General features: G+C 42.0%; 1 protein-coding gene across 2 annotated transcripts in view; it reads right to left on the reverse strand.

Annotated features, from left to right (window-relative positions):
* KCNJ6 (potassium inwardly rectifying channel subfamily J member 6) overlaps positions 1–23,292 on the reverse strand; it is a 50,960-nt gene that overhangs the window by 22,670 nt on the left and 4,998 nt on the right. Inside the window, exon 2 of one of the 2 annotated variants that reach the window (XM_075491859.1) lies at positions 17,722–18,642. In XM_075491859.1, the coding sequence (XP_075347974.1) occupies positions 17,722–18,619 (898 nt within the window). In that variant the 5' untranslated portion in view covers positions 18,620–18,642. Of the gene's footprint in view, positions 1–17,721; positions 18,650–23,292 lie in introns of those variants that run through there. The other variant, XM_075491858.1, reaches the window with a different exon arrangement.

A 23,292-nucleotide genomic window follows, 5' to 3' on the forward strand; every position in this document is an offset into this window, starting at 1 on the left:
CAGGGATCTATTTTCTGATGTGTTCATAAGGTCTCTTTAATTCCTGTCGGCTCGACCCGAGTCCTAGCTCAAGGCTGCGCAATGCTGTTCCCATTCTTTCAGGGGACAGTGCTGCTCCAGCATGGATAACTCGCCCCTTTCGGGGTTCTTGGGCTTTGAATCATGTGGGGGTCTCAAACTGGCCTCTGAAGCTGCAGCCCAGCGCCTTAAAGAGGCTGTTGCATTGGTGTGTGCAAACGGCCCTTTAACCTGTGCCTTGGCTTAAGGCATGTGCTCAGCACCTCGATGTGCAGCAGTGCCCAAAGCTGGCACCGCTGCGGGCAGCCCAGCGCAGCGAGAGCGACGGGGGGGCAGAGGTAGCGTCGCTGGGCGAGCGTGCTGCTGCATGTGAGCTGCAGCAGCTGGGCACCGGCCGATGCTGAAAGGTTTCACCTCTGAAGCTTCAGGCCCTCTGCTCCTCTCTTCGCTGCCCACTGAAGACGTCCTGCTTTTGGAGCATGGCTTCTTCACTGGGCCTGTTCCTGGTTTCTCTCTGTGGGACCAACCCAAAGTCAAATGAGGCCAAAAGACTTGGATCTGAGCATTTTCCCTCTCCCCTTTTCTTATTCCAATGTGGAAGAAAAGACCGTTGTGCACAATTTGGGAGTTCAAATTTAGAGCTTGAAGTATTCCTATTTAGGCTTGAAGTATTGCTCACATGGTACCTTTTTTCCCCCTAATCAAATGGTCTTGCTTTCAATTACTCTAACCTGAGAAAGGGAGGAGGAAGTATAAAACCTGCACTGAAACCCTAATAAATTCAGCATCTGAGATAGATTTAGTGTAATATCTTATGGTCTGGATGCAATAAAATCTCAGTGTAGTGATTATGCAAATGTAATAAGCCCCGGTGACGATGCAGTTAGGTCTAACTCAATGCAACAGGAATCTTTCTGTTGATTTCAGTGAACTCAGGGTGTTCTCGCACATGCTGGCAACTGCTTCATCTTAGGGTCTCAGCATTTTAATATAAACAAGTGCCCTCTGGGTAGCAGCCCATAACAATACGGTTCAAAACACTCTATTTTACTATCAAAATGATTTTGTGCTGTAGACAAAACTTCTCCACAAGCAGATTTCCTTTTCTCCTCCTTGACAAACCTGTACAACTTTCAAAACTGATAGAAAAATAAGATAAAACATAATCTGTGCTCTAAATACTTTATGCCAGGTTGTAGAAAGCAGATGTTTTCTTTCTTAGCACAATTACTGGTCTCTGACTTTGCAGTGGAGGAGCTAATAGACCCTGAACTCTAACCAGGATAACTGACTGCTGTGTAACTCAGCCTCTGAGCCCACAAGATGTTCTGCATTGGCAAGTATATTTTGATTTGTATCCATTCCTCTACTGTCCTCTAGCCTTTCTTCCCACATATGTAAACACCATATCCACAAAATGAGTTAGAGGACCCCGTTACTCATTTGTCACTTTGCCTGGGATTTGAGTGACCATGTATATTAGAGTGGCCTCTGCCCAAACACTTTCTCTGGTATTTATTGCAATCTTATAAACTCAGGTTTTTTTAACAATCTGTGGCTAAAAAGTCATTGAGAAAATTATGTTTCTTCCTTGGCAGATTACAACTGTTTTCAGGGTCCCTTTAGCACCAGGCCTTCAGATTCACAATAATGAAAGTTCAAGATTTTACAATCTGGAGAACAGAAAGGTACTACCCCGGTACAAATATTACTTTTACAAGATTTTCTAGACTGAGCTTACTATAATTACATGACGTATATGGAAAATACAGTTGCTCTATATTATCACCACCTGCTTGGAATATCCTCTTTATATCAGCATGGCTTCATCATTCAGTTGTAGTGTGATGCTACAGGGTCTCATGATAAAGACATTATAACATATATTATAAATGCCAGTATGGATTTATGAGCCAACCTGCATTTTTTTGCTTTCACTGCACCAATTGTACACTAAGTGCTAATCTTCTGCCAGTACACCTGTTTCTGCTCAGTGCTATTTTCTTCTCCTTTTGTTTAAACAACCTGCAGGTATCTTATGTATTTTGTCCATTTAAGTAAGTTATGTCCATCCTCAAATTAAATATTAAATTGCTTTAAAATTATTTTTTTTTTAATCTTTGCAAGTTCTGCATAGCTGGAATAGTGGAGATAAGGCATTCTGTACTGTATTGTGTTGTTTTTACCTGGAAGGTATCTGGCTGAAGTGAACTGTTCTCCCAGTGATAGCCCTGTGCTGGGTTTTTTTGGGAAATGAGGCTGAAGGGTGCTACTCAAGGGCAGACTCCAGCTGCCTCAGGACTGGCTAGACCACCGTGGGGTCCCACAGGTGTGATATCTCCTGCATCCCTGCAGGACAGTGCACATTTTTTTGGTGTCCTCACATCCTCCCAGGTGCCTGGAGGGAAACGCAGTGTGCTGCTGAGGGTCCAGACTGTGAGGAGGGAGAGAAGTGCCTGGCTGCCTGACACAGAAGGTATCCATAAACTCTCAGTATCTGTTGAACAGACTGCTGAGAGGCAAACCAGACCTAGAAAGCTCGCCTTGGAGAGGATGACAATTCGAGCTTCTATTCTCCTGTTGGGGCTGCTGCATTCTGCCTTGCTCAGCTCTCCAGGCTCCCTCCTCTCAGGTCTCAAGCCATCAGCCTTTGTGCGACCACAGGGCAGCAAGGAAACAGCCGTCCTGTAACCTGGGAGTTTTGGCACAAATGTGCTGAACAACGTCTCGCACATTTCCATCACACACACTCAAAGCAGTGGTTCATATTTGGTGCGAAGTGCACTGGATATTTATTAATTTGGTTTTTAGATGTTACTTTTTGCTCTCTCTTCATTTTTCCAAAGTCTGGGGGCTCTGAGGTAGGCTTAGTATAAATCATTGCTGAGATGGCAGAAGAAACAACTCATACCAGAAGCCAGTTTAGCTGAGCAGCTCTCTCACATCCTCAGGGACAGACACCATGACTTAACTTAAATATTTTGTATATATTTTCATCCAGCTTTTCTATACCCCCCCATATAGATATACTTTACCCATACTAGTGTATAAGGTATGGTATTGCCATCGTAAGTTAAAGACATCACTCCTACCCTATACCTAAATGCCTCTCAGATGCCATGAGCCATCTCTCCACTTTGTTGCAATTCCTCATACCAGTCTTCCTCAGTCACACAAATGCCCTTTCAGCTCAGTGCAAATCAGCCGATAATTGTTCACCTCTAGCTTGGCTGCTGATATTGCACCACTGGAGATTTACATTACTGTTTTGGCCCCCAAAAGACGAGTGTGATCATTTTGTGTTCCCTCCCCATGGGTTTCTATGTCACAGTGGGGCATTGCAGGAAGCTGGAAATCAAAACTGGTTGAAGAACACGGGAATGGGAGACTCACAGCACTAATCTGTCATGACCTGGCTGTTCTGCAGTCCTCAGGTGAAAGATGAGGACTGTATGAGTTGCTGCATAGAAATTACTATGATTATTTATTGCTTTCCGTGCATTTTATTTTGGTTGCTTTGTAGACATTAATAAAACTTGGCTGCTGTCTTTTCAAGCAGCACACAGGTTAGGCTGTTGGGCTCTTCAGAAGACTACTTTGAAATATTAAGATTGCCTATTGAGTCCTCCTAAAAAGAAGTGAGAATATAAAAAAATGAGGAGGAGGGGAGCACGGCAATGCTACAACAGTGATGTCCAGACCTCATATTATAAACAGGTTTTCATGCTCAAGAAACCTCCTTGCTTTGGAAGGGAGAAGGGCTTAATCTGGAAAAAAATTCCAGGGGAACTCCTGGAGACACTTCAATTTTTTTGCTGCCAGTGTTCTTCTGGTCTGCTTGATGTGATATTTACATAGTGTAATGAAAAGAGTTTTGAGAGAGATCTGATCTCTTTCTTGGCTGCCATAAAGAGGATCAGCCTCGAGGTCTGTGTGTGTTTACGAGAGTCCCTAGCTCTCTGCTCTGGTTCTGTTATCTTTTAAATGAAAACATTAGCACATATTTGTAATGGACCTGCTATACCTGGTGAAATTTTGGCTCTCGGTTCCTTTCTTTGTAACGGATCACGCACTAAACCACATATGACAGATGGACAGCGTGGTAGGAGGCAGTGAATTGAGTACATAAGAAAGGGAGATAGAATAAGTTGTATTTTCATGGACTGAGCATTTCCGTGCATAGCAGTGTTTGTATTTGCCGTGAACAGTTTGTATGATGAAATATGCAAGATTTGTTGGGGCTGTCTTTGTGGAATGGCTTGTTCCATCCATATGCAGAAGGAACAGTGGCTGCAGAGAACAGAACGACTGCAAGACTGCTGCAATATGGCATGCCCAAGGGAAAGATACCTTGCCTGATACCACCGTTCCTCCCATAGGTATGGAGTCTCTTCAAATGTCATGAAGTCCCCTTTTAATAGACAAAACTTCCAGTATGGGTACTTTATCTAGATTATAAACATTTATCTGCTTCTAATCTTCCATTTGCCTTTTAATTAGAGTCTTAATTGCTTCTTCTCTGAGGCCATTAGGGAGCTGACAGACATTGCACAGCTCAGTTTATTCCTTTAGGGTCCTAATTCAAAAGCCACCAGAGACTGAGACCTACTCCACAGGTTTGGGAGAGCTTTGGATCAGGCTCAAAGCTGTATATTAAACATTTGATACACATTGGTAGGGGGTGGTTCTGGACTGGATTTCTATCACTGATGGCTTTTGAATACTTGAACAGTATTTTATATCCCTTTGGAGGGTAAAGGAAGGCAGATGTAGCAAGGTTAAGATTCATGTTTTGTGTCTTAAACCCTGGATCTTGACTAATTTAACAGGGTTTTAAAACCCTGTTGTAGTTGCGTTCAAGCCCTGAGGGGAGAGGCTTAAAAAGGAGTTTGAGCACAGTTATAGAATAAGCTGTTCTGGAGCACAGACAGGCAACTTTCATTCAACTGTTTCTAATTCATCTGTAAGTTGAAAAATGAGTACTGGATCTATTTTGAAGGGTTTGTCTTTTGAAAGGACTTAGATCTTTGCCTCATTATTCTTTGCTACAGAAAGAAAAAAAAAGCAATTTAATTGTAAAATCGGAAAGAGGAACAGACCAGTGGTTCTTCTTCAGGGGAACAGTTGGAGAAGGCCAGTTGTGAAGGGTGGGCTTGTGCTCATTCTGCACTAGCTGCTGTGATGCCTCCCTTGAGCTGATGTCAATCCCTCTCTCTGGGTGTTGGCTCCCCTTCCTGCCCTGCCCCACACTGCAGATCGTGGTGGAAGTGCTGCAAGTGACCGCTTTGCTGTGGTCTTGACACACAACCATAATGGAACTTACAGCCTGTATTTCTAAAATGAATACTCTGCAAAAATGCTCTGGAAATGCTTGATTTGCTGTAATAAGGGAGCACAACATGAGGCCAGATCAATCACTCATAAACCACTAAACTTGATTAGTCAGGTGCTGGCAAACTGAGGGGCAGTTGTGTTGTGAAGCCAGCTGCTGGCCTCTGTCTTCCCAAGAGAGCCTGCCCTTGACTCGTGGTAGGAGAAGGGCATTTTCCTCAGACTGCAAAGCTAAACCTCCTCCACTTCACAGCTGTGTGGATGTGGCTACTGCTGTTGAGGCAGATTTTTGGCCAGACAAGAATCCCTGACCGACTTGAAACCTTTGGCTTTGGACTCTTCTACGCTTTTTCACGGCATCTGTCATGGCCCTATTGGCAGTTAGAAACTCATTGCTGCACTTATTATCTGAAAAAGTAGCTCATTTGTTGTCTTCTCACTGTAAAAAGAGACTAATGGAAAAAGAATCTGAAAATTATGAAAAGGTAAGGGGGATTTTCCCATTCTGGAGATAAAAGTGTAATAAATTAATACTTCTTATGCAAGGGTGAAAAAATTTGAACCTAATGGCTGGTTAAAAATGTGCAAGCACAATTTAATTGGACTGGCTGAATCATAAATCTTTTTGTTATGGTGGTGCCTGGCAGCTCTGCCATGGTCAGATTGATTTTTCTCCTTTAGTGGTAAGCCCCTGTCTCTTCAGTTCATATTAATCTGCATCAGTCAGAAATGTGGAATAAAAGTTGTCAACTCTGATGTGCCTTTGAGCTCCCCCCAAAGACAAATCTTAAACATCTTGACTCTGTTGCTAGATAGAAGGCTACCAGTAGTGGTGATGATGATGACGATGATGATAATAACAATAATGGTAATTGAGCAATTGCTTGTAGTTGGATTTTGTGTTGACAGCTTGAATCACACAAAGCCTGTCCAATGGAGAGAGAAGCAGGCAATCACAGCAATGTTGGATGCCCATCTCAACCTCCCTCACTGTCTAGAGGGGCAGAAAGATGCAAAAGAGAGTGACTGCGGCCACGGGAGTGAGACAAAATCCAGGACAAGTAGGGAATGCCTTGAGTTAGTGCAATCTTTGGATCACTCTTCAAAGACTAGTTGTCTAACGGAGCCCAGCCTTACAAGTTTAAGATTTTCTCTTCCATCAGACCTCCTGGAGCATAGCTTGGTTGAACAGGCTGCCTGCCTGCCCACAGCAACGAACTCATGCTCCTTACTCAGTTCTGCCTACCCTTTCTGAGGCACTACTCTCTTCAGTAATTCAATGGTGGCCACAGAACAGCTTTCAAGTATATAAAACACAATTTCTTAAATGGCGACATGGGAGAAAAATGCAAGCTGTTAGCTTGGCTATTCGTTTTTCAAAGCCATTCAATTCTTCACAGCTATAAAATACTAAGAGGAGCTGGCTTTGAGTTTTATAATCACAGACTAATTTAGGCTGGAAGTGATCTATGGAGTCATCTGTCCCTACCCACTGTACAAAGCACAGCCAAATAGTTTGAGTTGCTCAGGGTTTATGCAGTCAAGTTATGGATATCTCCAAGGATGGTGATTCCTCTGTCCCCCTAGGCCCCTGTTTCAGGTCTTACCAGCTTTATGGTAAAAAAAAGTTCTTCCTAGTGTCTAATCAGAATTACCTGTGTTGTGACTTGCACGTGTTGCCTCTTGTCCTGTCACCCTGCCTCCGTCTTCTCTGTAATCTCCCATTAGGTAGGTTCACATAACAATAAGATGCCCCTGCACTGTCTCTTCTCCAGGCTGAACAGTCCCAGCTCCCTCCTCCTCTCTTAGCGTGTGTCCTGTGCTCCAGCCCCTGACCATCTTGGTGGCCCTGCTGGACTTGCTCCAGTAAGTCCATGTCTGTCTTGTACTGGGGAGCTTTGAACTGGACACAGCACACAGGAGGTGGCCTCACAAGTGGTCAATAGAGAGGAACAGTCACTTGCCTCAAGCTGCTGGGTACACTTGCACTGACACAGCCCAGGATGCAGCCGGCCTTGTTGGCCATAATGACTTATTTTGGTGTGTATCATTCACTTGTTTAATAGCTTGTGCTAAGAGTTGTAGTTTAATGAATTGCTTAGGACTGTGTTTGCAGAGACTTTTACTCATTTTACTCCAATGAATCTAGTGTGGGCAGCAATGCTCATTGTACGTGTGAACCTGAGCCCCTTCATCTTCTGGGGAAGCCTGTACCTAAGGGCAGAGGTAGGTAGTGGTGCTTGCCAGCTTCCTTCCTCATCATGTCTTTTTCCTCTTTTATTCTTACTGTCACTTTGGTGACATCAGGGACATGCTGGCCTCTTCCAACTCCATTTAGTAACAACTATGAATGCAATGACAAATCCCTGGGGCTTTGGCTCCCCTATTAGCCTTGGCCAGTGCCATGAACTGTCCTGAAGCAGATGTCTTGGCTGCCCTTTCCCCTTTCCTTGCTATGATAGTGGTCTGCATTCACACTGACCTAACCATATGACGTTGCCCTCCTCTAGTGCTCAAGGTGTGAGGTCAACTCCTGATCAGTTCTGTCTGGGGAAGCTATTTGTACAGTTCATGGCTTTGTAAAATTAAACTGCTGGGGGGAGCCAGGGAGCCTATAACCTGGCATCCTTTGCAGGGCAGGAAGCCCCCTCAAGTGTGTGTTACTTTTCCCACTATTTATTTCTGACAAGTCAGTGGAACTGATCCAAATATTCCTTCTGAATTGGTTTTCTAAATAAAATTTTGTCATTCCTCAGAAATCTCACACAGGTTTCTGATAACCACTGAAAATCTGTTTTTGTTGATTTCTTTCATTTTTGCTTTGTTTTCATGTTTTGAATGTTTCTTTAAATCGAGTTTCTTTATTTGGGTATGTTGTAAGAATGGAATATCTCAAATTCAACAATCCATATATTTATTAAAACCCTATTTTTTAAACAAAAGTTTTGTTCCATTCCACAGAAATCCCAACAAATGAAAGCTGTCAAAATCAGGAAGAAGAGAAATCTTGGAAAGCTTTGTGACTCATTTTTTTCACTGTCTTGGGAATGGCAGGAATGAAGGTGAGAAAGTGAGTGAGCAAGAGCACAAGGCTGATCACATGAGCTCTTTGTGCCTTTCACATTTGTTGTCACAGCGTCTGCCTCACCATTCCCAGAAGATCCTCTCTCTTTCCATCTCTTCTGCCAATACAGCAGGTTTGGAGAAGTGAGGAGTGGAGTATGACTATGGCCAGAAAAATGAGATGTGGGTTGCTTGGCAGTTATTCAGGTTGTTACAGGAGGAAATGTTTTTTATATCAAAATCAGCTTCGTAATACTAAACTATAGATGTTCAGCATCACTTACTGGGACATTGGCACCTAACATTAAATGATTTATTAAATTAATCTGACTTGTAAGCTGAGAGCATCCAGCAGTGGACATAGCTATTTGGTAGAGTATTCTCGCTTTGAAGCTCTGGATTGTCCTCCTCACTTAGTGAAAAAAGCAGGCCAGCTTCCCTCCAGGTGTGTAGCACAGATTAATGGTGCTACAAATTGCAGGTGGGAGTCCTGAGAAATGTGTGGCTGCTCAGCATAAGCAGTCCACCTGTGTATGCGGTAATGAGTGCCTATGCTGCTGCTTGGACTTGGGCTCAGACTCACCAAGGTGGTGTTAGTTTGCTCCTCTTCAGTGACACAAATGAGCAGCTCTCTGAACCCCCTTTGGCTACGTGGATAAACTAGAGCTCAGCTGCTTTGTAGTGTCAGGATGGTGAAAAACAGGCAGAGCACATCAGCAAGTCCACACCTGTGTTTGATTTTCCTTTAAATGCCATGGTTGAGACCACTGCAATTCTTTGTGATTTTTTTTTGCTGGAACTCCTTGAGGACTTTTTTGTAGTGGCCTCACGAAACCCAGAAGCTTTGCCATAACAGGAGTTTTTAGTGCTGGCAGCAGCTTTCTAGGATACCAAGCAGCCTTCTGTAAGTCTTCTCTGTCTTTTTCATGTACTTTATGTAGCCGGTGGGGTTAGCTGCTGTCCTTAGCCGTGGTCTTTTTAATCTATCAAATGTTGATTTTGAATTTCTGATTTACTTAACAGCTTTGCTTGCTCGTTCTTCAATCTTTTAGGTCACTTTTGACTTTACAGTTACTGCTGTATTCAATTTTGTGAAAACTTTCTACTGACGGTGAACAATTTATCTGCTTACATTCATTAGAAACTGATGTAAATATTTGTAACTTTAGAGGGGTCTTACTGTTATCAAGGAGTGTAATGTAACATGTTTATCCTTCATTACAATTCAGTAAGGCAGAACAGGAGGAAACAATATTATACATCTGGAAGTAAATAAGCACCAAGGGGAGAAGTGAAAAGATATTTTAGAAATATGGGCCAGAAGAGAGTTTGCCAAAAATATTTCCCGTGGTTTTGAACTGTAGGCTAGTTCAGTATGCTTCATATCTGGAGATCAAACACGAGTGAACAAGGTAACCAACATGAAAGAAGCAGTTCATTTTGGCAAAAGTTCCAGGGGTGAGACACTGCCCAGACTCAAATCAGTGTGTGCCTGGGATTTCATTGCAGGTGCTCAGCAGCCTTCGTCTCCAGGTTGGTAACAACCTTGGATGACCAAAAATGAAAGTCTAAAATTAGAAATGATAGCTATATTTGTCCTTTTCCAAATCAGCTGTTTCAGTGCTGACCCTTTATTTGCACCGTTCCAAGACCAAGTGGACAAACTGAGCATGCTCAGGTTAATAGCCGTTGTCTTTAAAAGTGCTCAGAAATGTAAAAGGCACTTTGTTGTCCTGAAGCACTTCTCAGGAGGGCTCAGAAATCATGTCTCCACTTTGTAAGCAGGTGAAAAATGTTCAGTGAGCTAATTCTGCCTGGGGAACCCTTTGACCTGGATAACGCTGCTGTGTCCTTTGCAGAGAATCATCCCTTTGGTTTTGCAAAGTGGAGATCTTTGTGATGGAGACTGTGTGGGCACAGGGGACAAAAGCACTGCTCAGTGCAGCTCAGCCTCTACTTTCTTGGTCCATCGAGTAATACGCAGTCGTTCCTCAGTGTCTGAGCTGGGTCTGGAGTCCCAAGGACTTTGCAGTGTCACCTTCACAGGTGCCTTGCTTCTATGCTAAAACCACTGGAAAACACAGTTGCTTGAAGCTATGCTGGAGGCAGCGGTATTTAAGTGTCTGGCACTGCAAGGTTTTAGGGGGTGACTGGTGAGGTCTGGGCTGGTCAAGGAGGAGGGTGCCTTCACAGATCTCCTTTGTGCCCTTCTGCTACAGAAACAGCAGCAGGGCCAGTGTTACAGCACAGCTTTGTGATCCTGTCATTCCTCTGGCCGTGGAGATCATGAGCGCTGCAAGGGATAATGTGTGTAGGCTCACGAGTGCGAAGGAGTGGTGAGCAGAGACCATCTCTCTCTGCTTGCCACTGTGCTAGGAAAGGAGCAACGCTGACAACGGAGGTCTACAGGAATGTGCAAAGAACTAGAAAATGTCCTTTCTCTCTGCCCAGTGACCTAATACAGTTTGCAAGGACATGATGTGCAAAAGGAAACTCTTCTGCAAGTTTGATTTGTGTTCAGACCAGAATTATTTAGTAATATCTAATTAGCTATAAAGAAGTGTTTTTTAATACAGAGGGGTCTCAGACCTGTTTTTTAGGAATCTTACTTTTAAACATATGAGTTACTGCCTGAATCTGAATATTATATCTGAAAATTTACGGTTGAGGGAGCAGCTGTAGTTGTGAAGAGCTGAGCAACTAATTGGTGAGAAAGGTATGAAAGATGGACAATAGGCTATTGTCAAACACTCGATAAAAAGTTGGTATAGTACAGTACTATTCAGAGAATGAAGCTGTTAAACAAAATGTATAATCTCTTTTCCCTGCCTTCCCTGAAAGTGATATAGACTCTCTCACCAAATTTTGGTTGACATACTCATAATCAGCATATCTCTTTTCTCATGAACTTTGCTCCCGGACTTCTTGCCATTTTGCATATTGTTTTGACTATTGTGAAATTGTAATTTCCTCATTTAAGCCTTATAGTCTCCTTCACCAACTAGACTAATCTTTTCTACCTGTAGAGAAAGCTTCCTGAAAGAAACATTGCAATGAAATTGGAGTGCCTTTCTTTGCCAGTATTCAGAACTCCAGCTCACGACTGCAATCACTCACGTTAACATCCCTAATTTTCTGTGTTAGAATTAAGAACAATGAAACATTTTATTAGAATTAACAAAATGAAAATGTGAGCAAGGAACATAAGTGAAAGCGATTGTGGCAAGCACTAGGGAAATGGGGATATATGAGAAGATGAACCTAGATGTCTAAGTCTAGCACATAGCATCAAGAGATGTTAAAACTCTTAAAACAGGAAGAAAACCTAAAGACTGGAGAACCATTGTATTCTGACCATTCCTGAAATGATGATGATCCAGCTTAGAGCAGAAGCCATTTATTCTTAACCCTGTCTAAACTGCATTTCAGTCAATGTACCTTGGTCATATCCCAGAGCAGAACAATCAAATCTACTTTCACCAGTTGCCTTGCAGAAACACTTGGGTGTGAGAAATCCTGGTTCCTTTCTTCCTTTTGTCTACATCCCCTTAAGAAGCAATCTGAGAGCATAAACATCTCTTCTTTGAAGAGCAGTAAAAAATTCTAGTGAAAAACTGTAACCCGAGCAAGGCTTATTTGGAGAGAGAGCAAAGTCTGCTGAGATGTTTTGAAAGGTTGGAACTGCTAACATACATATCAATGGGAGATATTTGTTAGGATTGGGCAAGGATAAGGGGTAAATATGGCAATTCTTCAGGGAGAAATAAAAAGACAATAAATCAGTCCGTCAAAGGGGCTGTAGTGAAGAGCGGGACCGGCTTTATACAACATTTGTCTAGTCGATAGCATCATTTACTATATAAATAATGATCTATGTGAACTTTTTATTGCTTTCCACACACATTTTCCACAGCTGGCAAGTGTGTTTGTTTATGTATCTATAAACCATTCTGCAAATACTTCTCTCAAGCTGCCCGTGTGTCAGAATTATAAATGCACCCTATTACAAGTTTATTTGTAAAATTATCCACATGAACATAAAGTTATCTGTCTAGCTTTGTTGCTTATTTTTTTGACAGTTATAAATATGTAGATAATTTTCTTTCCCCAGTACTGTTTCAATTTTCATGTTTTTATTTTTAGACAGAGGGAATTGCCAGAGTGTCATCTAGTGCACCCTACTGGCCACATATAACTTCACCAAGTTTGAGGTCTTGCTGGCTTAAGTAGGTTGAAATACTTCATATTCCTTTCCTGGGTAAGAAAATGCTGTTTTCTATAAATTAATGCAGGTTTAGAGGAGGGATTTGAACCAGGCTGCTTATGATTCAAGAACTGCTTTACCAACAAGGCTATGGGCTGTTCAGGATACTCCTCTCTCTCCTTTTTTTTGTTGCTTTCTCTCTGTTTCTCTAGCTATTGTAACATACCTCACTTTCCCACTTCACCTCCCCAAATTTAAAAGACTTTCCTTTTCTTGGTCTTGGTTTATTTCCTATATCAGAATTATACACTTGGAAGTCTTGTTTAATTTTTTTAAAATGACTGGTTTGCTTATAATGATAAGACCTCCCTTAAAAATAGATTTCACTAGGTAAAAAAGGCTTAAAAATTGCAGCCTATTGTTAGGAGGAGGCTATTAAATTATCATAAAAAATTATTAATTGTAGATTTTTTTAAAATTTAAAACATATAAATAAGTTCTTCAAATCCAAGCTTTAGTGCCTGCTGTTTAGGGGAGACAGGATTCAGGATATTTGAGCCTAAGTTTTTTTGTTGGTGCAAGCAAAAAAAATCATTTTCTCGAATTCCATTACTATAAATGTGCACACTCTAACAAACGTCTTAATTACTCTCTAACAAATCTCTTAAGTGGTCTCGAGAAAATAATATGAAAGCAGTGGTGGCACTTTAATATAAACCAACTATTTTGAATGGCAAATATCAAATACCACTGAACTGAGATCAGAGTGTTAGTCATGTTCTTTCCAGTTAGTTCATTTGCATTTAATGTTACAGCTCTCCCATAAGGAGCAGAGGGATGCCAGAATCCTGCTTTTTAGGGCTGCGTAAGTGTGGGACCGGAGCCTTTGCTGGTATCAGGCTATTCTGTCAATGCCACAGCTGCAGTGTGACATGAAAAGAAGCATAAGTGCCTCAGAAATGGCTTCCCTATTAAAGGTGGATGTTACTTTAATTTTTGCAGAGTTAGTATTGATCCTTGCATCACATTGGCACTCCCACCAGCTGTTAGCATAGTGGGAAATGGAAGGGGGGCTGCAAAAGGTGGAAATAACAGATGTGTCCTTCAGATGTGGTGATGCTTGGTTGGACTTTTTCCCCCCAATCCTGAAGGCTTGTCAGTTGCTTCATGGCAGCCTAATGTACTTCACACCATGCTCGGGTTTTTTGGACGCTTGAGAGATATGCATCAGTAACAGGAAAACCACAGGAGTAAGCCTTTGCAAGAGTGTTATCCTTTGAACCCAAAGGGATGTTTTTGAATGTCGTTGTAAATAAATAAGGAAAATTGCATATTGGAAGGATCCATAACAAACATTTTAAAAAACAGTCTTATTTTGAGTTTTTGCTGATGCTGTATGAAGTAGTCAGATTGACTTCACATCTTGTTGAAAGTGCCTTGTTGAAGATTCTGCCCGCAAAGTAATCTTCATGGTAGAATGAATGTGAATAGTCAAGGTGTAGTGATACTTCCTAAGCTGATATTTTGGTATCTGCCTTGGTAAAGACATACCTACTTCTTTTTGCATCTCAGAAAGATATAGTGATGCTTCCAAGGGGAATTAGGGGGTCCTTGATTTGATCTTTCTGCTGAATTTTAGCTTGGTTAATTCTTTCAATTTCATTTAATGAGATGCATTATTCTTCATTTCCTGTCCTAACATGTAATGCAGAGTTCACATGACACTATATAAACAGTTGTGTTTCATACTAGAGGTAGATGTACTTTTGGAGCCCTTAAGGTGGAAAGTATTATATATATATGTATAAAATGCCACCTGCTCAGTAAAATGTTAAACAGAATAATATCAATAATTAATAAAAATAATAGCAAATGTTTATACTTAGCATTTTCCACTGGGTTACTTCTCATTAAAGGGATAAATGTTGTCAGAGTGGGGAAGCTCTGAAAATAGAGAAAGGATTGTTTTCACTGGTCAAACTTGGAAGCGGCTTTTCTGATGAATAACATAAGCTAATGATCTCAATCTGGTTTTGACCCATGAGCAATGATACTGAATGATGATATTGCTATAGCTGAGGTCACAGTTTCTTAGCTTCAGCTTTATGGTTTTTATATCCCATGACTTTGACCAGTGTTGGCAGGTATGATGGGTAGTGTGTTGCTTGCTCTCCAGGGCTGGAGATCAACTTATAAGCAACTTCTTTTGCTGCTCTCACTCTACATTGGGTGTAAGAAAGAAAAGTGAATATATGATGGCCTAAATTTGCAGGGTGGAACCATGGAAAATATTTGTAAATTAAAAAAGGAAAATACCTAGTTTTGGTAGAAAGTTGGCCTGATGGTACCTTCAAGAAAAATAACCCAATACACGTGGGCAAAGCACAGAACAAGTGGCTACTTCCACACAAACGTGTTTTAGAAATTGTGCTGGTAATTACAACATTAATCTTTCTGATGCCATAGTTAAGCAGCATTATTCGATGCCCTCCCCTCATACCTCATGCAGCTGTGTGCTAGAAAGCCAACCCAAACAGGACAAAATGAAGCAGCTTAAGATGTTAAATGTAGCTATCTATCCAGTGCCAGGGTAACACCTTAATCCTGGATGGCTTCAGTGCGTTTTCAAATCACTGCATCCAGTTTCTTTGTCAATATGAACTCTTTCAGCATTTTAACTCGGAATTTGGCAGCCCAAGCAGTCTGAGAGGTAGGCCCCTCCGGTGAAGGCTGCTAATGGCTGAGTGGAAGCTGTGGTCAGTATCAGAGCAGCAAAGGAGAGCCCAAAGAGCCGTGTGAGAGTGCAGGGGTGAAGATGAGGTAAGGGAGGGAGGGTTAAACAATGAGGAGTGACGAGGCTTAAGACACCAAAGCTACATTTGATGCACTGCAGAAGTATACTGTCTTTTGATCTTACAGGTATTTTTGGTGAGGTGTTTTTTATACTTCTACTACTTGCCACTCATTTTTCTGGAAAACATGATGTTCAGTAAACCTGAAAATATCCACCGCTCTTTGGCATATCAAGTTCATTTAGTTGCAATTCATAAATTTCAAACTGGTTTCAGTCAACAAACAGCAATTTCCTCATCATCTCACATGAAGGTGATGCAGATGTTTGAAACCTCTGTGCCTACTGCACCTATCAGAAACACTAAACATTTCATCTTGATTTCTCTTCAGTACCACCTACTTCCTGGAGAACTTGGAAGCCTTGCATTTACCACTTCAAATTCTCTGCCAAGTTCCTTTCAATTTTTTTTTTTGCTCCATTTTTGTCTCACACGTTTATTATATGGTGACAAATGCAGTTTTCTTCTGACACCACATAATAGATGTGTGAAACACACACACATGTTCTAGTAAGAGACTGCTCTTTATTTCCTGGCTCCAGTTGCAAAACATGAGTCAGGGTTAGAAAGGTTGTACCTCTGTCAGAGATGTGTAATCCACATCCTCAAACTTTCCCAGCTTTTGCTACAGTAGTGGGGAGAAATGGCAAATCTGGTTCTTCTATTTCTATACTCAGTGTTTCCACCTCCCCAAGAACATCTTTTCTTCATTTTATAATCACCATTCCCTTGTATTGATTATATTTACTCACTTCAGAGATTGATGCTGTCATTAACAGGAAAACAAAAATCCCTCCAGCTCCTAAAGCAAGTATACCAGCACTCTGACTGCGGGAGGTACAGCAGTTTTAGGGGAAGTATCCTCCTACTATTCTGGCTTTAATGCAAAGAAGAAACATTACGAGTCCATTTGCTGTGAATTTCAAGCACTATTTTCTCCACGTCAAGCTGTCCTGGTTTCAGCTGGGATAGAGTTAATTTTCTTCCTAGTAGCTGGTATAGTGCTGTGTTTTGGATTTAGCATGAGAATAACGTGATAACACACTGATGTTTTAGTTGTTGCTAAGCAGTGCTTATACTACGTCAAGAACTTTTCAGCTTCCCATGCTCTGCCAGCGAGGAGGTGCACAAGAAGCTGGGAGGGAGCATAGCCAGGACAGCTGACCCAAGCTGGCCCAAGGGCTATTCCATACCATATGGTGTCATGCTCAGTATAGAAACTGGGGGGAGTTGGCCAGGGGGTAGCGATCGCTGCTCGGGGATGGGCTGGGTATAGGTCGGCAGGTGGTGAGCGGTTGCATCACTTGTTTTTCCTGGGTTTTATTTCCCTCTCTCTTTTTGTTGTTTTCCTTTTCATTACTATTATTATTATTATATTTCAATCATTAAACTGTTCTTATCTCAACCCACAAGTTTTCTTACTTTTGCCCTTCTGATTCTCTCCCCCATCCCACTGGGGAGGTGGGGGGAGGTTCAGCAAGTGGCTGCATGGTGCTTGGCTGCCGACTGGGGTTAAACCACAACGCAAGTGACATCTGATGTTCTGCTGTACAATTGTAGGTAATGACCAAACAGCCTCTCAACAAGACTCTGGTAACATAACATACCTTATTTATATATACCAGCTTTAAGTGTTCTGTACACTTCTGCAGTGTGTAGGGGGCCTCAGTGAAATACAAAATCAGACAGATCTTTTGTGAACTGAGGTGGAACAAGCCCCACGTTACAAGTTAAAACAAAAACAAGCAAACAAGCAAGCAAAAAGAGAAAACTGAACACATTATCACTTCCTATTGGATCCAAACAGGCTAGGAATTTCACGTGTGAGGCAGTTATTCTGCAGTTACCCATGTGTGACTGGAAGCAGCAGGAACGATGGTGCTTCCATGCTAGTCATAAACAGAGTTTTGTATTGAATTTTTTTTCTAAATCATTTTATCCCACAAGGTCCTAGTGGTTGAGTTGCTCCTGCAATAGAATGACAAATACCTGGATGACATGCTGTGAAAAATTTAGAAAATGAGAAACGCCATCCCATTTTCCAAACAGAGCAGAAACAACACTAATTCCGTTAGGCAAGATGGAACAGACAGTTAAACTGGGCATGCTTTTAATTTTGAAGCTAACCAGATAACTGATGCCTTTTTCAAATGTAATGGCTATTGAAGTGATTCCTTTAACGTGAAGCAAAACCACTGATTTTCCTTTCTAAAATTAAAGCATTTACCTTATACAAAGTATAAGAAATGTTACCTGTTGCCTCCACCATTCCTTCTAGGATTACAACAATTTCTAGCTCCTCTTTGGGCAACTGGGCTTTGGAAATCTCCCAGAAAGGACTCTGCTGGTTAATTTCATGGCTGATGATCAGTGGTGAAACCAAAAAGAGACGATCATCCCCTGTGTAATAACCTACGTTGATATCTGTCTGGTTGAGTGGTATAAATTCCCCCTCCTTTGTCTGTTTGGATTTGATCAACTTGGCTCGTATTGATGCCTCTACAATGTGTGAATTCCTAAGGTCTCCTACTCGGAACATCAGACACAGCTTTCCATCCCGCATGGAAATAACTGCGTTTGTAGAAAAAACCAAGGTTTCTGCCCTCTTCTTGGGTTGGGATATTTTCACAAACATGCAGCCAACCATGAAAGCGTTGACGATAGAACCTAAAACAGACTGCACTAAAAGCAGAATAATTCCCTCGGGACACTTGTCCGTGATGACCCGGTAACCATACCCAATGGTGGTTTCTGTCTCGATTGAGAATAAAAAGGCTGAGACAAACCCATTGAGGTTGCTGACGCATGGGGTCCACGTGCTGTCCCCTATATGATCCATATCTCCTCGCATGTAGGCAATTAGCCACCAGATCATTCCAAAGAAGAGCCAGGTCACAGTGTAAACCATGACAAAAATCAACAGGTTGAACCTCCACTTGAGATCGACTAAGGTAGTGAAGATGTCAGTCAAGTAACGGTAAGTCTCTCTGACATTCCCATGGTGGACGTTGCATTTCCCATCTTTCCTAACATACCTCTGGATTTTTCTCTTGGCACATTCTTTGTTTATATTTTTTGGCAGATCCTCTCTAGCTTGCTTGGGCAACTTTGGCTGATGAATAGTGACAGGGCTCTCTATGTCCTGCTCCATTGAGTCTTCTTCCAGTACGTTAGCTGCCATTAAAAACAAACAAACAAGAAAAAGGCAGGCATTATTTTTCTTATTATTTGTCTAAGCCAACACACAACTTCTTCCTGTATTACTGGCATGAAATGGCTATTAATCAATAAAATTATCATCCTTGTTCTTTGCTCACCTATTAGACACACAACACAAAAGTCAAATGATGCCAAGCATCCTCAATTTATTGCTAAATAGAACTACTTTGAAGGAAAACTCTTTCTTGTTTCCTATCTATCAGGTATTCCTATGTATGCCCATATTTAAATTCTGCAAGATGTGTTCAAGCAAATCTTTATTCCCCCTGCCCCCCTTTACAGTTTAATAAATGAGGTTTCTTATGCACCAAGAAAGATCTTCTGGGAGGTAGCAGATATAAATGAGGAAATGGATTCACTTGGGGGTTTCAGTCAACAAGATGAGCAGAGAAAATGAGCAATTGTTGAGTTATTTTTTCTATCAATTGCATTGCTATGGGGAAAGTATTTAATAAGTATAAGAGTTTAAAAAAACCCAACATTTTTTAGTAAGAACCAATCCTACTCTTGTTGAAGGAAAAGCGGGCTTTAGTGTAATATATACCGAGAACAATTCAAGCACATTTCCACAGAAAATCAATGTCTCGCTGATACTGAGACAAGGAATTGTGTGTCTTTCTCCCAATAACATAAAACATACAGTACTTCAGAACATAATTTCATTTTAGTTCAGTATGCCTGTGGCCTTTAGTTCAAGTGTGCCTTTTTCTCTAACTGTATAGGCCTACACAGTGTTCCCCTGTAACTGTCTTACAAGAATTAAAAAACCAGAAATGACAGTAACTGCCTTTTTTTTTTTTTTGGCTTCCCAGCCTTTTCAGATAAATTGCTTCATTATGTTTATGTGCAAGAAAGAAGAGTTTACTGAGGAGGAGAGTGGTTTAATCAAATGGGTTTTGCATGAAGCTGAGGACCTGGTGAGGTCTGGGGTACCTGTTATCTTTTTACTGGAAGCCCTTCTGCACTCTGGGGCTTGTTCCTGCAGGAATTTCAGCTCTTGAACTCCTAATTTTCTCCCTTCTGGCTAACTGCTATCATTCCGTTGTCAGGCTGTAAAGGGAAAAGGCTTCTGCTGGCTCTGCCTAGGTGCTTGGCTCTGAATATAGTAGCACTGATGTGACATAATTCCATCGGTTTACGGAGATGTTCTTCCTGAACAGTCAGGGCATCGACCTGCATGTTGTTGGTGCGCCCTGCAATGGCCACCGTTTACATTAATGTGCTGCAGTAACTGCTGTGCAGGCTCAGGTGTGGGCTGCCCAGCGCTGCTGCGGGTGGTGACCTTCAAGCAGAGAGCTGGGAGCAAGCACCTTGGGTTGGGAAGCACTTCATTTCCCTGAGCTCCGGTTGCCTCTGAGTACCTCTTGCCTGGCTGGGAGATGGGGTCATAAACCTATCAAAGCTCCTGCTTGACAGAGCAGTCCTGTCTCTGGCACTCCATGGGCTTGGGTGTCTCCGCCTGGCACTGCCTTGGGCAGTAGACCCAAACCCTTTCACGTGGAGGAGCTACCAGGAAAGCCTGGGCTCTTGTCCAGAGAGCAGGTTGCAGAAGGGACTGCTCTTGGTGGGTCAGTGTGGCTTGAAGAGCATTTTAGCCTCACGCTCTTAGAAACGTGTGCTACATAGCAGATCATCTGTGGAGTCTCACAGCACCTGTAGCTTTTTCCAAATGTGCAGACTCATCCCTGTGGAGAAAGATCACAGACCCTTGCAAAATTTTAGGGGTGACTAAAATACCCAGGAAACAAAAATAGGTTGCAGACTGGTTGTCTCTCCTTCTGTCTGGCTCCACTGCCAGCCAAGCCTCTGTTCAGCCCCATAGCCTTTTCTGTGTTAAAAGAAAGGCTCAAAGGCCGACAGTAGCATGGAAACCTGATAGCAGTTCTGTGTTTAAAGACTTTGCGTTCCATCCTGTGTCACTTTTTCAGTTTGCTGGCGTGTCTAAAGAGAGCATTATTCAGGCTGATGGTAGCGACAGCACTGGAAGTCGTGTCACCAGGCAGTCAGTTCTGAATGAACTTACCCCAGCTGGTGACAGTGTGCCTACTTGCATTATCATTAATGCTATGTAATATATGACGAAATAAACACAATAAAAAGGCATTGCAGGAACTTTGTGAGGCAGACTTAAGCCAAAGCCAGAAAATTTGAAGTTAAGGCTTCACACTTTATGCTTAACTCTCTATTGTGCCTAAGGAAATTTCAGTCCACAGGAGCTATCACGTCTCTGCAGTAATAAACCCCTCAAATACAGCCTACGAAGGCTCTGGCTTTTGAGGCTTTAATGCAATGTATGTTAGACTAGTAATGGTTTAATGTGGTTCATTATCTTTAAGGCATTATGAATATTTTGCTTTCCCCTCCCAGTTAGAGCCTGGCACGAACACAGAGAGGGGGTGCAGGTGTCCCCTGTTGCCTTTGAGAATATACCTTACTTCTGACCTTGCTATTAAAGGCAACCATGTCCTAGACCTCCCTGCCTGAGCATCTCTTATCAGAAATGGCAAAGCATACTAAAAACCATAACAGGTCTGGGAGGGGAGACAGGTGCTGATTTTATTAGTGGCATCAGGAGACATCTGAAGGGACATCCCCATCCAGGGATGCCTACCAGTCATACGCTGCACCCATCGAGCCTGCTTTGCACCCGGTGTTTATTTCCTATAGATGTACTTGCTAGCAATGAAGCACCTTTTATTCATACAACAAATTTTAGTGACGCTTTCAAAACACTTTGTGTTGATTAAGCCCTTGTGTATCATAACCAGCCTTTCCTGTCTTTTACAGTACATGAGCTGACCCACCAAGAGAGGTGAGGGCCACATTTTCTTAAGCGGCCATAGGTTTTGTAGCAGGAGCAAGGAGCCGCTGTGTCCCCCAGCACGTGGTGGTGGGCTGTCACTGTCACTGTAAGTGGGCTTCAGAGACCTGCCCCGTTCCACACGGGAGAATTTTTCTTAACCTTGAGAGGTTGCACCAGAGCTGACTCCCATCTAGATATGTAAGAGGGCAGCTTTGGACAACCAAACCCAGTGACTGCATTTAACCTGTCTCTCTCAGTATACCACCTCGCTGACACTCTTGTGGACATTTTAATCTCCCTGGGGGCATCTGGCCAGTTTGTAAACTCTTCAGGCTCTTTCCAGTGCTGTCATTTCTCAACTCTCAGGCAGTCTCTGAGAGGAAAAATTAAGGTCAAGTTTTTAGTTTTTTTTCTCTTTATGCAAGATGCCCTTTTACTCTTTCCCTCAGCCAGATTCTCCTACTGTGGGACCCAACGAATACATGTGTGGGGAGGTTTCTTGATCAGAATCACAGCCCATCACACTCTCCTGGTCTGAGTTCTCACTCCAGAGTGAACCTTGGGAGCAGCAATTCCTGAAATAAGTGATCCAAGGACTGTGCATCTGTGTGTTTCCATGGAAATGCTTGATGAATAAGTTTTAAACACATGGCAGGATCCCTGTTCGCCACTAAGGCTGAGGAACAACCACATATTGTCAGTGCCTTTGCCACAAAACACTTTGACTAATTATATTTTTACTTGATATCAACCCAATTAGCTTATGCTGTTTATTTCGTTTAATTTTCCTTTTGGTTATATAATGGCTGTCATGGTTCCAGGAACAGAGGAGTGAATAGCAGCTATCTCACTTGAGAGCTATTTTTACTCTCTCCGCTTTTCTTCATGACAAAAATATATACATATTATTAATCTGCACTGCAAAAAAAAAAAAAAAGTACTTCTGAATGCTTCCCCCTCTCCCAGTAAACATTATGTTTGTTTGAACACAATGTCCAGGTAGCAATATCATGCCAATTTAGGCCAATTTAGAGTATTCTGTTCAAAGTATTTGTTTCAGTGAGTCCCTTAGGCAAATGCATACAACATATATGAGATTTCAGTGACTTGTTTCATTTTCCAGCAAATGACAAGGAGTTCTCCTAAATAAGTCCCTGAATAGTTCACTTGTGTTTCATCATAGCAGTATGTACTGGCTTATGGCTATATTAGTAAATTAAATGTACCCAGACCTATTCTTTAGCATGGAGGCTAAATGGAATGGTACAGCCCACGCTTGTATTATTGAACTCCCGTTGTTTTCAAAGCAGGGTAGTCTCATACAATCTGCTTATTAGGAATAGACTGTGTCCCATGTTAACACCTGAAATGTAGCCAGGAATTGTGTGTACTCAGTTCTGCACTGGTCAAAACCATGCCAGGGGCTTTTCTAGGAATTTTACCATAAAAGAAATTGGGTGCCAGTGCTCAGGAACATTTGATTTTCTAGTAAAGATGCAACCAGTGTTGTTGTCCTGGTCTTGCCTATTCCAGAACAGCATTGGAAAGGCACAGTTCAGTGTATCCAAGCGCATATTTTTATTTAGAGTCTGTAGAATAACATGAATCCAATGTCAACAACAAACTATGAGCTGTACAGGAGATACTCTCACAATCTTCATGGCTGTGAATGTAAGGTATTACTATGATCCCTAACCAATCATTTTATCATTAGCAATGTGATTTTTTTGTACTTTGGTAGTGCTTCAGAGATCTTGTCATGGTACTGTGCAAATACAAAGCAAAAGGAGGTATATAAAGGG

The sequence above is a fragment of the Mycteria americana genome, chromosome 1 (assembly GCF_035582795.1).
Source record: "Mycteria americana isolate JAX WOST 10 ecotype Jacksonville Zoo and Gardens chromosome 1, USCA_MyAme_1.0, whole genome shotgun sequence".
NCBI classification, from domain to species: domain Eukaryota; kingdom Metazoa; phylum Chordata; class Aves; order Ciconiiformes; family Ciconiidae; genus Mycteria; species Mycteria americana.